Source organism: Bubalus bubalis, chromosome 7, assembly GCF_019923935.1.
Source record: "Bubalus bubalis isolate 160015118507 breed Murrah chromosome 7, NDDB_SH_1, whole genome shotgun sequence".
In the NCBI taxonomy this organism is placed as follows: domain Eukaryota; kingdom Metazoa; phylum Chordata; class Mammalia; order Artiodactyla; family Bovidae; genus Bubalus; species Bubalus bubalis.
The window spans coordinates 29,283,196-29,299,355 of record NC_059163.1 but is presented as its reverse complement, the minus strand read 5'-3'; the positions used below and the strand labels follow the sequence as shown (position 1 = coordinate 29,299,355).

Genomic DNA, 16,160 nt, shown 5'->3' with positions numbered 1-16,160 from the left:
AACTAGGCAAGGCTTCTTTATGAAAGAGCTCCCTCTAATCTTTTGCTGCCATTCCTCAGCTGGTAATTTTTCTTTCTTGTGGTAACTGCTAGGTCTTGCAGTTCCTATGGACAGGAAATCAACCAGGATTAAAATGCTTTAATTTAATACACCTTTGCCAACAGAAAAAATTAACAGTCTAAGAAAAAAGATGGAAAATTTTATTCAAGCCGATTTGAGGATTATAATCTGGGAGACACTCAGAAAGCTCTAGGGGCTGTTCTGCCAATTAGAGGTCAAAGCACGAAAGTTCTGGAGACAAAGATGAGGATTGGTGGCGGGTAATCAGTCGCTCAGTTGGGTTTGACTCTGTGAGCTCATGGACTGTAGCCTGCCAGGCTTCTCTGTCCATGGGATTTCCAAGGCAGGAATACTGGAGTGGGTTGTATCCCCCTGTACTGTAGGGGATCTTTCCAAACCCTGGGATCAAACCTGTGTCTCCTGCGTTGGCAGGTGGATTCTTTACCACTGAAGCACTGGGAAAGCCTTTTGGGTTTATGTCAAATGATAGTATGACACTGATCGTTTATGCTATTTAGAGTTTACACAATCCAGACCCACAGGAATAGTGGGTCACAGGTCATCACAGTCCCTTACGAGGAGGAGTGTGGGAGGATCTGTTTGTGTGTGGGCTTTTTGACTGAGTACTAATAACCAAAACAAAAACAACAACAAAAAAGAAGGAAGTGTATCTCCTTGTGTCCACTGATGAGATTAAGATGGAATGTCATCTCCTAAGGAGCTCTGGTTTATGCAGATGAACTAAAGGGGAGGGAGGAAGCCCAAAGGGGTGAAGAAAAACTGTTAGTTTTTATTTTGCTATAAAACAAGAATTTTATCAATTATTAGCTGAGTTCTGGGAAGTCTTAGGTGAAACAGACATGAAGGCTAGGCTTCCTGAGTACAGCGGTGGTGAACTGGGGAGGACCCCCTTGTAGGACCCATTTCTTTCTCAAGGGCAATCCCTAAATGTACCCCTTAAAAGAAAAATTTGAAAGAGATATATAATATCCAATATATCCAACAGCATCTTCCTCTTGGTGCATAAGCAGCATGAAGATTTTGTTAACAGCATCCACAGAAAACAAATATACCAGTAAATATCATTTTACTTTATCTGAGAATAAGAGTTCCAAAACAGAAACACAATACTCACAAGAGCCATACAATTACCAAATAAAGTTCAAAGATTTTTAATAGTCCTTTTTACTTTTAGACTGTATTCCACAAATGATGGCAGGCCAGTTATTATGTACAGGAATCATGGAATCATTTCCTCCCCATGGCTATGTAAGTTCTCAGCTAATGAAGTTTGATCCAGCTGTTTGTTGGGATTCCAGCTGCTGACAGTTTAAAGCTCTTAGTGGTTGTGGCTTTCGGATCACAAAAGAGAAGGGTCTACTGTACTCTGAGATTACAGAAAAGACTCAACTCCATCTCCAGAATTCTACAGAACAATCCTATTTCATGATCATGTGATCAATGATTACATCTCTAATGAATGAAGACATGCTGTTCATATGCATCTTTCTGGCTGAATAAGCTGATTCTCCACGTACTGTTTAATTTCTAGTAACACTGAAACTAATGTATTTTCATGTATTCAGTAATTATTAAAACTTGATAAATACTATCCTGATCATTCAAGCTTTTAAAATTTTGCTCTTTTTTTAAGCTATGAAATTATGAATTAGGTAATATATGATATTCTCAGACCATCAATGTTATGTATTATCACATCAAGATGAATAAGTCTAAAGAAATCTCCCGACTAGCAATATCTTGACCCTAATACAGAATTTTTTCTTACTTAACAGGTTATCAGAGATACTGAGTTCCTTCATATTCTCTATGATTAGCTTAAGATTTTCTACTTTGGGTTCCAGCAGTACTCAGTGCTATACCCTGTATTGCAGACTTCTTAGAGAGAAAGGAATGTACACTTTTTATATTCTTTCAGAGCACAGCTGAAAAGCAACACCACCTACCATGTTAGGTACTTTCTTACACGTGTGGATTACTCCACAGCATGTATCTCAAGTCCCTTTCATTTTAAAATCATACATTAACTTGTTCCATTAGAATAATTTATTAACCAGGAATTACCAGAAGGCCTTCAGGAGTTGGGAGAGGGGCTCAAAAAAGGCCTCCATTTGTATTTCAAGGACTTTTCTGAAGAGAAAACTATGGCTTTATTAAAAGATCAAACAGGTCTACAATCCTCCACATCCTACAAATTTTAGAAATCACCTCACTGGATTCTCTTATTTTATACACTTTTCTAGTCCTGTTCTCCAAAGTTCTGGAATCTCTAGCAAATTGTAATTTTATAAACAGGGCCTGACACTTTGATTCCACTTTTATAGTCTTAGCATACAATTAAATATACTACATGTTTAGCAGTGAAAAGATTTTAAGTATTGTTATATATATCTGGATTATATCTTAATCCATAGTACTTACAGAGTTCATGATTTTAAACAAAAGCAAATTAAATCATACCTGAAGTTCTAAATCTTCTAAATACATTAACAGTGAAACCTGTAATTGTTTCAAAAATTACTAGAAAGTACGTGATTTTCTTGAAATGAACTTGGAGTGAAAGGCAGCCAAGAGGTCCTTATAAGGAGTGTCTGAATCTAACTTGGTCAACGGGATCCTGCAAAGTTGGCGAAACCTAGGAGAACGGAGCAGCAAGTTCTGTGAAAGGCCCATGAAGCTGGAGCACAACCAGTAGAGGACAATTGACTGCAATGAGAAGAAAGGACATGAATGTTAGCATCTCTCCATTCTCCAAGGTCTAGAGACAGGCAGGCAATAAAAAAGAAAATTAACAATCTCTGTAAACAGAGCACCAGGACTGAACAAGACCTTCAGGAGCTAATAGATACCTGGGTCAGATCTAACAGATAGTAAGAAAGTTGAAAAGAAGACCCCCCAAATGAAAAGAAACCAAAAGGAGAGGTATTGGTGACAGAAAGTGGATGGCAGAGAACTGCTCCCAGGCAGGGGTCCAAGAGAGATCTCATTTCCTTCTTTGGCAATTAAGCATATTGTTTCCCCACCTAGAGTCTCGACAAACTGCTACACACCAGGCAGGCTACTGGAGGCATTTATGATGGCAAACTTAGCTTCCCTACACCTATACAGAGTCACCTATCTTCCAAATTTTCCCAGGAACTAGTTTCTAAGTGTAGTCAGGAATAGATTATCTTTGCCTTTTCCTGAGACAAAGCATCTCAGCCCAACCCTCTACTTTTTTTTTTTTTTTTTTTTTTTTACCACCACTGAGATTCAGTTATTTAGGTCAAAGAGCTGTCTTTCTCATGTCTTCACAGAGCTGTTACATTAAGTTGCCTAATTCTGACTTTCCTATATATGAAAGAATCCACTTTTGGATATTTAAGATGTTTTTTTGGTCTCTGTTACTCACTTGGAACCCAACTTTTCATTAGAACTTTACTGTTACTTTACTTGATCTAGGGGTTTCCTCAGTTATAATTGGTAGTCTTTTAGTCTGCAGCCTCTTGAAACATCCCCATATATACATACAAACATACATCTTTTCTAAACTTCCCTTTGGCATCAGAAGGTAAGCAGGCCCCAGAGGCAAGACCATGTGCTGGCTGAGTCCAGTCCTGGGATCAAACTGCCTGAGTTTGAAATCTATGTATTTAACTTTGGCAAGTTATTTTTCTTGTTTTTCTTGTTACAGTTTTCTCTTCTATAAAGTGAGGGACAGACTGTACCCAGGGATGCTGTGAAGAATAAATGAGAAAATTCATGTAGTGTGGTAAGCACAGTGTCTCATATTAAGCATTTATTTGTCCCAGAACAAGTTTTTAAGGGAAGTAATAAAATCTTAAATGCAGATTATTAGTACAGTAGCTAAAGAATAAGAGCCAAAATGCCTGGATGTATGTGAAGACTCTGCCACTGAACAGATGAGTGACCATGAGTTACTTATCCTCTTTGTGCCTCAGGGTTAAATTGGAGATTACAATAGCACCTACTTCAGTGTACTGTTGGGAGAAATACATGTACTAATACATATGTGTGTGTGTGTGTATGTACATAAATGACTTAAAACAGGGCCTGGCACAAAGTTCATGTTGAATAAATATTAGCCAGCATCATCATCAAACTTATCTATGAAGCAAACAGTACCCTGGGCCCAACTACTTCAGACTACAAACTGCCTACTAAGTATCACTCATCTTCGTTAGTAATAAAATCCTAATTTTCAGCAAGGTATATTGCTATCTGGAAAAAAAAAAGACTATACTTTTCATCCTCTTCTGCAGTTCGGTATGACCACATATTTAAGACATAAGCACAAGTGTTTGGTAGGGCATCTGGCAAGGGTTCTTAAGTGATTGACTGTAGTTGAAGCATCTGACTGTAGCTGAAGCACCCTTTTACTATTCTTGCATGATAACAAGCTTCAGTGGCCATCATGACTACCCTGTGGCTTTCAAGACAAGAATGACAGGTTGTGGACAATGCAGCATTGAGAGAGAACTAGGCAGTCTTTCTCATGTCTTCACAGAGTTGCCATATCAGCTCTACATTAAACGCTTAATTCTGACTTTCCTATATATGAAATGGTCTCTGTTACTCACTTGGAACCCAACTTCTCATTAGAACTTTACTGCTATTTTACTTGATCTGCAGTTTTCCTCAGTTATAATTGGTATTATTTCTCCTTAGAAATGTAGAGAATTTGCATTATTCTGTTTTTACAGAGTATTTTATAACATTATTATTATATGAGAAGTACTATAACAGGCACTTGTTATTTCATTAATTTTCATATACATTATGGTGTCTCTTTTAGAAATGAGGAAACTTATTTTACACAGGATTAATGACAGTACTATGACTAAGTGACAGATGAAAAGTATTTAACAGACATATTTGATGCTGAAAACATACTATTTCAGATTTTTAAGACAAGTCCTATGAAGTACTTTTATACAAGGGATAGAACTTGAACTACCAGCAACAAATGACTACTACTTTACGGTCTCTGTGTTGATTCTGAGCAAAGACAGATACACTGACAGCTTTACCCATCTCAAGTATCCATGAAAAATATGCAAAAGGCTAAAAAAATGAAATAACTGCAAATATAACATTATTTTTCTATTTCTATAAAAGTTTTATTACATATAAATGGGGACAAGTATACCTATCTCATAAAATTTCTATGAGATCAAATAATATTACATATGAACCCATGTGGATCCTTGGTGGGGAAAATTTTTGTTTCTTTTTAAATGCTAAATTCCTTGGATCCCTCTGTGAAGACAAAAAGAATTCAATATATCAACTAATCAAACAGAGCAAATGCTACATTCATAGTACTGTTCATGGTACTCTGCAAGATTAAAAAAAAAAAAGAGGAAAATGGAGGGTTAAGACACATTCACGTAAAGGAAGATTAACCAATCCCAAGAAATATTCAGGTGTCACTTGGTGATAGAGTCAGTAGATTTGTTATTACAGAAATCAGAAACCAGTAAAGGACTAAGGAGTCAGAGGAAGCACAATAGAAGAGGCACAATGTCAGTCAGTCTAAGCTAAAAACAGAGAGAATTTATATTTAGCTCATGCTTCACACAATGCTGGTGCTTACTCACTGAAGGTACTGTTGCCGCTATTGGAATCATCAACACTGAGACTGCACGAACAAAGTGCGTAATATACGTCTGAAAACGAGACTTTCCAAGTTTTTGCAGGGCAAAAATCTGAAAGGGTAAAATAAACACACACATGCTGATTATCTAAATACACATTAAATGAGACAAGCTTTAAAATGCAAAGTGACTTTTGACTGGCCTCTACCTATATTTTAACAAAAGCAATAAAAATTAAAAAACAAAACACTGATTTGTTGATTAACTATCACTGGTTGATCAACTCTTTAATTCTTAAATGGAACTAAGTAACAGCAATAAAGAGATTCATCTATATTAAATAGGATCAAAGCGTAATTTTTATAGGTCAGTGTTTTTTAAAGATTGTAAAACTGAAGTCCCTTCAAGATAGGTATTATGTATGAATCATTACCCTTTTTTTTTTGGCACCTAAATACAGGGCCTGGCACAGAGAAAGAACTTAACAGGTATCTGAAAGGTTTGTGATCTGGTTACATGGACGACAGAAAAGAACTAAGAAGGCTAGGAAGAGGAGTTATGGTTTATGAATCACTTACAAGGCAGCTTAGCTTAATGATTATGAGCACAGATTCTGCGATTGCACACTCTAATTACGAGATTCACATGGCAGCCCTGCATTTAGTGGTTATGTGACTTTGGGCAAGTTACTTCACCTTTCCGTGCCTCCCATTCTCCACCTTAAGACTGGGATAATAACAGCACCTACATCATAGGACTATTGCTAAGAATTAAATGAGTTAATTCATGTGAATTGCTTACAATAGTGCCTGGTACACAGTAAATGTTAAGCAAGAATAGGCTTTTATTAAATTTATGCATGCTGGGTTGTTAGATGGAATAAAGGAAAGATGGGAGGACTGACGTCAATTCACTGGGACCTTGTGTCATCACTTCCTTCTTCCTAAGAAATACTAATTACTAACCAAGTTCACAGAACTATGCTAGATGCTCTTAGGGTAAAACACTTAAGACTATACACAGCGTCTTTCCTCAGGAAACCTTCACCTAAGGCCTGAGAATCTTCATATTTCTCATCTGAAAAAATAAGGGGTGTATTAGATTTCACAAACAGCAATCAGCAGATACGAGGTCTGTGAAATCTCAACTGCATTAGATCTTTCCTCCAAAATCACTGCAGATGGTGACTGCAGCCATGAAATTAAAAGACGCTTACTCCTTGGAAGGAAAGTTATGATCAACCTAGATAGCATATTCAAAAGCAGAGACATTATTTTGCCAACAAAGGTTCGTCTTGTCAAGGCTATGGTTTTTCCTGTGGTCATGTATGGATGTGAGAGTTGGACTGTGAAGAAGGCTGAGCGCCGAAGAATGGATGCTTTTGAACTGTGGTGTTGGAGAAGACTCTTGAGAGTCCCTTGGACTGCAAGGAGATCCAACCAGTCCATTCTGAAGGAGATCAGCCCTGGGATTTCTTTGGAAGGAATGATGCTAAAGCTAAAACTCCAGTACTTTGGCCACCTCATGCGAAGAGCTGACTCATTGGAAAAGACTCTGATGCTGGGAGGGATTGGGGGCAGGAGGAGAAGGGGATGACAGAGGATGAGATGGCTGGATGGCATCACTGACTCGATGGATGTGAGTCTGAGTGAAGTCCGGGAGTTGGTGATAGACAGGGAGGCCTGGCGTGCTGAGATTCATGGGGTCGCAAAGAGTCGGACACGACTGAGCGACTGAACTGAACTGAAGATTTCTTCTAGTTAAAGGGTGTATGTTCTTTTCAAGAGTCTAAGAACAATTCTTTATGGAATGAAAGACAAGTTTCCCCTAAACTCAAGTTGAGTAAAGTAGCATGAGCTAATGGTAAGATATGGCTAAAAGGTCGTATTTTATACATATGTTTCTCCATTTCATTTTATAAAGAAATTCTATGACTAAAAATGGCAGTCAGGTATGTTTAATTGACATATTAAACATATACACAAAACATCAACATATTGTGGGAATAAGACCAGACTGACATCTTAATTGCTGCCTTTACCAAAAAGCAAATCACAGAACTGTTATGTACTAGCATCGTACCATTTTACAGTTGAAGGAGATTTTGGAACTGTTCCAATTCAGCTCTCTTATTTTAAATTATGAGCATTCTGATCCCCAGAGAGGTTAAGGAACTGGCCCCAGAAAATTAATCAACAACTGATCTGCGACCAAAACCAAGGGGTCTCATGACTAGCTAAGACTCTGCACCCACAATGCAGGGGGCCCAGGTTCGATCCCTGGTCAGGGAAGTAGATCCAACATGCCACAGCTCAAAGTTCCTACACGTCACAACTAAGACCCAGTACAGTCAAATAAATAAACAAATATATATTAAAAAACCAAAAAACCAAGGAATCTCAATGTTAGCTCAGAGCTATCACCAGTAACTCAAATTCATTTCTATCTGATGTCAGGACAGCAACAGAAATCTCAATGATTTAAACGGCAAGCAAATCTTATTTAAAACCACTGACCTCCACTATTAATAAATTGATGACGCCAACGGAGACAGGCAGAATCCAAGTGGAATCCAGAGCAGTGAGGTCATGAAACCATAGGACCCCGCCAGCAGTTAACTGCTCCTGAACAGAAAAACCTGCTGAAACATTTTTATAAATGAAACAAAAGAATTTCTAAAAACAGCAGAGGGAAGTGATTCCAATAAGGTATTCCTCACACTGAAGACTTGCATTTTTCATTCAGGTTATTTTCACTCCACAACATAAGCTAGTTCTTGTACTGAGAAAGAGGTAAGAAGTTTCTGGAGCAAACGGATGTGGAGACACTAAAGACGTGTAGCAGTAACCTTTACAGACTGAAATTTAAAAAATTACTTGTCTATAGGCTGCTTTCTTTCAAGTCAATTTAGATTACTTTATGGTTAGAAATGCCTTTAAATGAAAGTAAAAACAAGTCCCTTAGTTTGTAACCTTTCATATTAATATTTACACTTATAACTGTGAAAGTTTTTCTGGCTTCTCCAATTTATAAATAGAAAAAATTCATGGCCCTGAAACCATATTATGGAATTATAACACTAATTTTATTAAGACTTCTAAGAAATAGTACTAGTGACATCCTTCCTAAACTGATTTGTCTTCTCAATACAGCTAGTTTGGTTACACCTAATATTTGAAATTCTATACTTGTGTAAAGGAGATGATAAAAGTATATTCCAGTTACAGAAAGTATGGATGTTTTTTATTTTATTTTATTTTTTGCTTTTTCTTTAGAATACAAGACAGTGTTAGAGAACTTGCTTGGGGGAATTGCATTTCAATAGTAACTACCTTCTGAATGTGTTGCCCCTGTGCTAAAATTTCGGAGAGCGATAGACATGAAGATCCACATTGGAAGCTGAATCCAGACCAGCACAGTTGCTTTGAAGGGGTGGCAGTTATCCCGAACATAGAGCTCTGAAACAAGCCTCCGCATAGTCTTTAGGTAAGTGAGCCTAGTTTGAGGGAAGAGGGAAAAAGGGAAAGGAGAAAACATCATCTGAATACTAGTTGTGCTTCATCCCTACAGGATAAACACACCCACGCTATGGTTACTGGCTAAAGGATTTATGCAGGATTTTTGACTGTCAGAAGCTATACCAAAGTGAAGTGAAAGTCGCTCAGTAGTGTCTGACTCTTCGCAACCCCATGGACTACATACTCCATGGAATTCTCCAGGCCAGAATACTGGAGTGGGTAGCCTTTCCCATCTCCAGGAGATCTTCCCAACCAAGGGACAGAACCTAGGTCTCCCGTATTGCAGATGGATTCTTTACCAGCTGAGCCATCAGGGAAGCCCAAGAATATTGGAATGGGTAGCCTAGCCCTTCTCCAGCAGATCCTCCTGACCCATGAATTGAACCCACATCTCCTGCATTGCAGACTGATTCTTTATCAACTGAGCTAAAAGGGAAGCCCCTAAGCTACACCAAGTGGTTGCTGAAAAAAAAGGAAAATAAAGCCTTTTACTCAAAGTTTGTTCACAATGTAAGCAAATTACATAACAATTTGAGAAATCCGCCACTGTCAAACTACCGGCTTTATTTCTGGAGGTCTTAGGCAAACTAGGCTTTAACAAAGGAAATTTCACTACTAACATGGTATGACCACAATTTGAATCAGAAATACTAGAGGTGAAAGCACATTTTACTCAAATGTCTCCACTCCAGCCAAACTCAATCACCTGATCCCTGAACATACCTTTCAGAGCAATGTGGTTTTGTACTATGTATGCTCCTGACCTGTCAAAACAGTCTCCATTCTTCAATCAACTCTTTCATAAAGATTTTCTTACTGCTTCTCTGTTAACCATATTAGTTACTCCTCTGTTGTTTTTGTTGTTGTTGTTGTTGTTTTCAACTCCTGTTCTTACGTCCCACTTGCTAGACTACAGTATTGGATGGGTCTTCATCTTTAAATCTCTTGTGGCATGTTTTGTACAAGGTAGGTTTTCAACAGGTTTGCAGAATTTAATCAAATTATAATGCACTGAATTAAGACAGTACACAGAGACATTCCAGGCTCCTTGTAATTCAGTCTTCGCCCACTCTTTCAACTTTATTTCCTGTTACTCTTTTTCTTGTCCCTTGAATGACCTGGGTCATCCAACAACTCAGACTTTCACATCACAAGCCTTGGAAGTTATTACATCATCTTTGAAGACTGTCCACTTTCCTGGCTGTTTGTTCACCTGACAAACTCCTTTTCATTCTTCAAAACCCAGTTAAACTGACAACACAGGAAACCCTCAGATAATGTCTTCCTTTAGAAAGTCATTCATCTGTGTAAGGATGTGTCTGGACAATCATCCTGCCAGGGATGCATAAGTACGGTGGCACAGTCTTACCTAGGCTGCATTTATAACCCATGTGAGCAGCTACTGTGTTCTTCTGGTCTAGAGCTGTAGCCCTCAGACTTCCTTGATCAGTAAAACGTCAAAACTATAGGTTTACCAACTTTTTATTTTATCAAGTAAAGATATTAAGCTATAAGAATGATTTTTTAAAAATGGCAGGTCCTTTTAACACTAAAGAGGGACTCAATTTCATATTGAAGATAGGTGGCAAATTTATACCTATATAGATAAAAATATATGGATAGGGCCTTCCCTGGTGGCTCAAATGGTAAAGAATCTGCCTGTAATGTGGGAGACCTGGGTGTGATCCCTGGGTGGGGAAGATACCCTGGAGAAGGAACTGGCAATCCACTCCAGTATTCTTACCTGGAGAATTCCAAAGACAGAGGAGCCTGGAGGGCTAGAGTCTCGGGGGTCACAAAAAGCTGGACATGACTAATACACACATATACCCATATATATACACATTACATATTCATACTAAAACACCCCTATTTTTCTCATTGCTGTGAGATGCTGAACACTTTGTCACAGTCTAGTTAAGAATCAGAATTTGGGAACCTAACTAAGCAGAACTAGGGTAGGCTGATAGGAGGAGGAAGACTTAAAAATTCTTAGTGGATGGCTGCCCACATGGAACTACAACATGCTCAAGCACCCTTAGGCAAGGGCTCTCAAAGAGCTCAGGGAGACAGCAACACAGGATAACTACAGCAGAGTAACAACTCCTGGCCTACCCAGTTGCTTTTACCATGGCATTTATATTTTCTGTCTCCTCATTCTTTTGGGCAGCTACCTGCTCTATGCTGTCAAAAAGGTTAAGTTTGTAAATAACTTGTATCTTTTGTTGACTAAAATCTCAACAAAGTGGCACAGTATCTGTATCCTGTGAAGCCTTCCCTAACTTTCCATGATGACCTAACTCCTGTACATAATCTTTTTTAGTTACTTAATCCAGTCATTATTTGATTACACATCTGTCTTTTTCAGTAGTCTGGAGTCCTTTAAGATCAAGGAACTCTGCTTTCTCTCTTTTTATGCTTTCAGTCCAGTATATAAACCTATCACGCCACAAAAACTTTTTAAAATATTAAAAAGTAAAAAGAACGACTTTGCTGCTAAAGCTACAGAATACCACACCCTGTAATAAATAATACATACATATAGTTTTTTTCATGGTCTTATATTCAGAGAATTAGCTTACCTGGCAACTCTCTTGGACCATCCCAACTGTTGTGCACAAACTGCAACTTCTTGATTAAGATGTTGTGCAATGTTTTTTATTTCTGGCTGCAAATTTTCCACCTAGCTAAAGAAAAAGTAGACTTTGTTATGAGCACATTAAAGATCTGTATTTATAACCATTCATAATTTTACTCTCTATTCCCTAAACTCGTTTAAAAAAAACGTGGTTTACTGGTTGTGTCAAGAAACTCTAAGATTGCTCACAAGATGTTAACTTACGATATCCTCAATTGCAATCAAATTAAAATTCCAACTTATACACTTATCAGTGTGATGTTGGGCAAATTATTCAACCTCTAAAGTCTTGTTCCCTCTTATATAAAATATATAACAGCACCTACTTCACAGGGTTATTTTAAGGATTAAATAAGCCCTACACTCCACACTTTTAATGTTCAATCCGTGGGCTTTCCAGTAATATAAACTGAAGAAACGGTAGTCTATTAAGTGTCTTTAATATGCTCTTTGTAGCTACAGAGCCATAAGAGAATCTGCATTTACTTCTGCCTGTGTCAATTCCTTTTTGTAAGCTTACTGCCTTAGAGGTGCTGATGATTAACAGTAAGTACTCCGGAAGTATCTGGGGACCTTAAGCCCCAGGTGAGACGTTGACCCTCCTCACCACGGAAGTGGGTACGCACGGTCCACGCGCGGCTCGGCACCCCTCACCTTGGCCAGGATGTAGTGCTGGTAGGCAGCCAGGGGTAGTGTGACGGCCCCGCGCAGGACCACGGTGGTGAGGAGAATGCTGCCCCACCAGGGCAGGCCCGAGGCGGTGTGGGCGAAGAGCAGCACGTCCTCTGCGCCCTGCACCGGCGCCGAGGTAGCCAAGGCCTCGTACCAGCCTCCCGCGCCTTTCGGGCCAACTGCGGAGACCGATGCCACCGCCCACACTGGCAGAGCAGAGCTCTTGGCGCCGCCCGCTGGGGCCCGTGAGAGCAATGGGTCCAGGACACGGACCTGCAGGGCAGGCCGGGGCCGCAGCCACCTAACGCTGAGCCGGCACAGCATCTCTGCGCCAGGGTTGGGTCCGAAACGCCGGCCTCACGGACCACGCGCGCTCGCACCGCTCCGCCTAGGCCGCTACGCGCATGCGCCGGCAACCCCGGCGTAAAGTGGGCGTGGGCTCGCGGGTGGCCACAGTTGACCTTCCCGGTCAAGCCAGTGACGTATTGAGTCGCACTAGAGATGACGCACGAGGCAGAAATGTCCCACCTTTCCCACGCGGCACCGAGCAAGTCTACTGCGCAGACACGAAACTTTCGCGCTGCTGTGGTGGAGCTCCTCGAGGCTAGACCGGAATTGTAGTGTTGGGGGTGGGACTTAGTGCCCGGAGCCCGGCGAGGCGTTCTCTAGGAAGCTCTCGTCCTGTAAAGTCGGTCTTCGGCATATACCTTTCCGTTCTTTTTGACTTAGCTAATCATGTCATGGTTTAAACTTTGTGGGTGCTTTTTGTGATCAGAAGGTAGCCCCCCACGTCTTTATGTGCACCCCGATTGCTTCCGCTAGGGATTGAGATAGATTATACTCAATCTATCTTGAACGCGTTGCTGAAATGCCAGTTTGGAGAGGCGTGAGTTTCTGTGTTGTTAAAATCAAGTCTTTATACTCTAAGCATACTTTAGTCTGTGGTATAAATATTTAATTGCCTCATCTGTCCTAATAAGCATTTTCAGAACCAGTTTTAGTGTTTCATCTTTCATTATAAAGAGCAGTAAAGTTTATTAAGAGTAAAGAACCATCTCCTGAGTTAAGGGGAGTTATCACTGGCAGCACGGTGACTTCTTTATTGGGGCTTAACGTCGTGTATAAACTTTCAGGAGGCTGAACAGCAACATCAGCTGTCTTCTGTTTAGAAGGAGCAGGCTAAATGTACATGGACTAGTTTTTAGCTTTGTGTTCCTGGGAACACAATGGGATGACATGGAGTTTCTTAACATAATGATCATCCCTAGACCTAGAGGCCAAATTGTGTTGAGGAACAAAATCATTGATTAAAACGAAGGTGCCGCCCAATATTGGGGTAATGTCAAACTGGAGCTACTGTTCTTGCTTCACTGTGCACCTGCCCAGGGGTTACCAGATGTTTTCTCTGGGTTCAGGAAGTGATCTTCCTTCAAATTGCATGATTAAATCCATTCATGAAATTTTATATGTTAACACACACATCCCAACATGTTATAGAATTTCTTTTCCAAAAGTAAAAGCCTGTATCACTGTCTCTCTATCCATTTGTCAAGTTAAAACAAGCAACCTATTGGTACCGAGTACTGGTTTAAAGTGGAAAATAATTTTACATGGAATTATCTTGGCCTGAAGGTTGAGGGAGCAAAGGAACAACTTCTATGCTGCTGCACTCCTCTCGTTGCAGAGACCTGATAACATTAGGAGCTGGACTTTCCACAGTGTCATTTAAACCTAAGGACTGTGACCTTTTGATATGTAGGAGAAAAGGAGTTGATGAAAGGAAAAAGATCCTAAAATAAAAACTCCACGTTTATGCATTCACTATTCAGATAATTTAAATCAAGAATTTTTAAGCTATTCATCAAATTCCTAAGACTTCGTTCTGTGGATTTGTATTCAGGAGTCGGGGCTGGAACTTCTTCAATGAGTGTAGGTTCACCTTTTGTGCTACATTTTGGGGTCACAGATTATAGTCTCATTTAAAAATGTTCCACTACTTTAAGTTTGAATATTGTGATCTAAATACAATTTATGAATATTTAACCTAATTTCATATACTTAAAACATACAGATTACAATTTGGTTAATGGAGATGATCAGGACTGGCTATCTACTTGGTATAGAATGTAGGGAGAAGTATTTGTCAATTATAAAGCCCAATGCAAATACAAAGTGTATATGTATGTACTGGTAACAAACATTGTGATACTCTGAGTATTTTGAGTGGAAAAGTATACTACAGAGTGACTATACAAATATTGGGCAAACCAGCTGAAATCATGCCAACCCTAATACTTTGCAAATGGATATATTATGTTTAAAAAGTTCATTTAAAAAACATTTTTAACATTTCTAACAAGTTCAACTACTTATTAGCTTATTCCTGTCTTTTTATTCATACTACATCACATAGCTAACTTTTTTCTTAATTTTATTTAAAGCTCCTGAAAAACAAAGACTATATATTTACTGTCAGAAGTTTCTGAAATTCTTATTCATCACTGAGCTGAACACAGGAATGGAGGTCAAAATGTGAATATAGGCTATTACATATATATATATATAGACTGTCTAATGTACAGTCATTTAAATTTTTCTCTTCCCAAATACACCTTCTCAAGTGTTTAACAAAAGAAACTTTAAAGGATATTTTCATGAGCAACTTAAAGTGATCCCTTGGAATCACATTTCTTTTTCCTATTAATGCACTGCTTTTAAAACCAGTTACCTAATATAGCATTAGCTTTTTTTCTCATTAAAAAAAAATTCTCTTGAATTATCATTGACTTTTAAGTACTAAGTATACGATATTGGCTTTTACTTTCAAAAGTGGGAACTGATTTCAAGGTAGACGTCTAATATAAAACCTCTTATGACCCATATATTAGTTCTATATTTTTACTGTCACATAAAGAAATTCTTATTTATGTCAAAGCCACAGTAACACATTTTTCTCTGTATTCACTTATCCAAAATATAAGTGATGGTGTTTTTGCAATCAAGGTGTATACCACTGTAGATTAAATATTAGAGCATTAATGATGCTCTCATCCTAAATCCCAATCATTTGGAATTAACAGCAGTTAATTCACAATACCGCCAGTTAACTGAGTGTTGTGACTTGCTTAATCTGGGATATATTTCCAAAAAGATTCAGGAGCATCTAGAATTTACAAATTATAAATATCCCAAACATTAATATTAAAAGACATCTGAATAGATACATTTATCTAAAGTAAAAATACAGAGTATTGGTATACTCAATCGCCATGTTAGTAATGGAAAACAGTGAAATGGTTTTCTTTGATATTTTGAATCATTCTGAAATAATCCTGAGTTAAAACTTTATTTGAAAGTTCTAGCATTCTTTAAATGTCATGCCAGATTTATCTCTTTAATCTAACACTTTGTATTGTTTTTAAAAATAAAGTGTGCAAAAATATTTATGAAATGTATAATTAGGTCATTTTAATCAATAGAAAAATAGAATAATATTTTCATGATAAACAAGACAGGAACTGTTAGTAAACTATTTACCTCCTTTTTCCTGAGAAGAAAAATGACTGTAAGATAAGTATAGTTATTACCCCCAAAAAAGTAATTTTCAATTACTAATAGATTGATTTAGCTTTGTAGTAAGAGGAAACAGAAGGG

At 38.4% G+C, this 16,160-nt stretch overlaps 1 protein-coding gene across 2 annotated transcripts; it reads right to left on the bottom strand.

Moving 5' to 3' along the window:
- Positions 1 to 1,216: 1,216 nt before the first annotated feature.
- LOC102395897 (cytochrome c oxidase assembly protein COX18, mitochondrial) lies at positions 1,217 to 12,930 on the bottom strand. Of its 2 annotated transcripts, none has more exons than XM_006046954.3 (6): positions 12,489 to 12,930; positions 11,779 to 11,879; positions 9,011 to 9,174; positions 8,195 to 8,319; positions 5,682 to 5,789; positions 1,217 to 2,787 (listed from the first exon to the last, which is right to left on the bottom strand). In XM_006046954.3, the coding sequence occupies exons 1-6, from the start codon at positions 12,828 to 12,830 to the stop codon at positions 2,602 to 2,604; spliced, it is 1,026 nt and encodes a 341-aa protein (XP_006047016.2). In that variant the 5' UTR covers positions 12,831 to 12,930; the 3' UTR covers positions 1,217 to 2,601. The 2 variants fall into 2 exon arrangements, with proteins under 2 accessions (XP_006047016.2, XP_006047017.2); XM_006046955.3 differs by having other exon boundaries at positions 8,195 to 8,316.
- Positions 12,931 to 16,160: the final 3,230 nt, after the last annotated feature.

Coding starts and splice junctions, on each gene's coding strand:
- LOC102395897 (XM_006046954.3), bottom strand. CDS start 12,830: ATGCTGTGCCGGCTCAGCGTTAGGTGGCTGCGGCCCCGGCCTGCCCTG. Junction 5,790..8,194: donor TCAATTTATTAATAGTGGAG/GTCAGTGGTTTT, acceptor TTACCCTTTCAG/ATTTTTGCCCTGCAAAAACT. Junction 2,788..5,681: donor TAGCGGCAACAGTACCTTCA/GTGAGTAAGCAC, acceptor TTCTCATTGCAG/TCAATTGTCCTCTACTGGTT.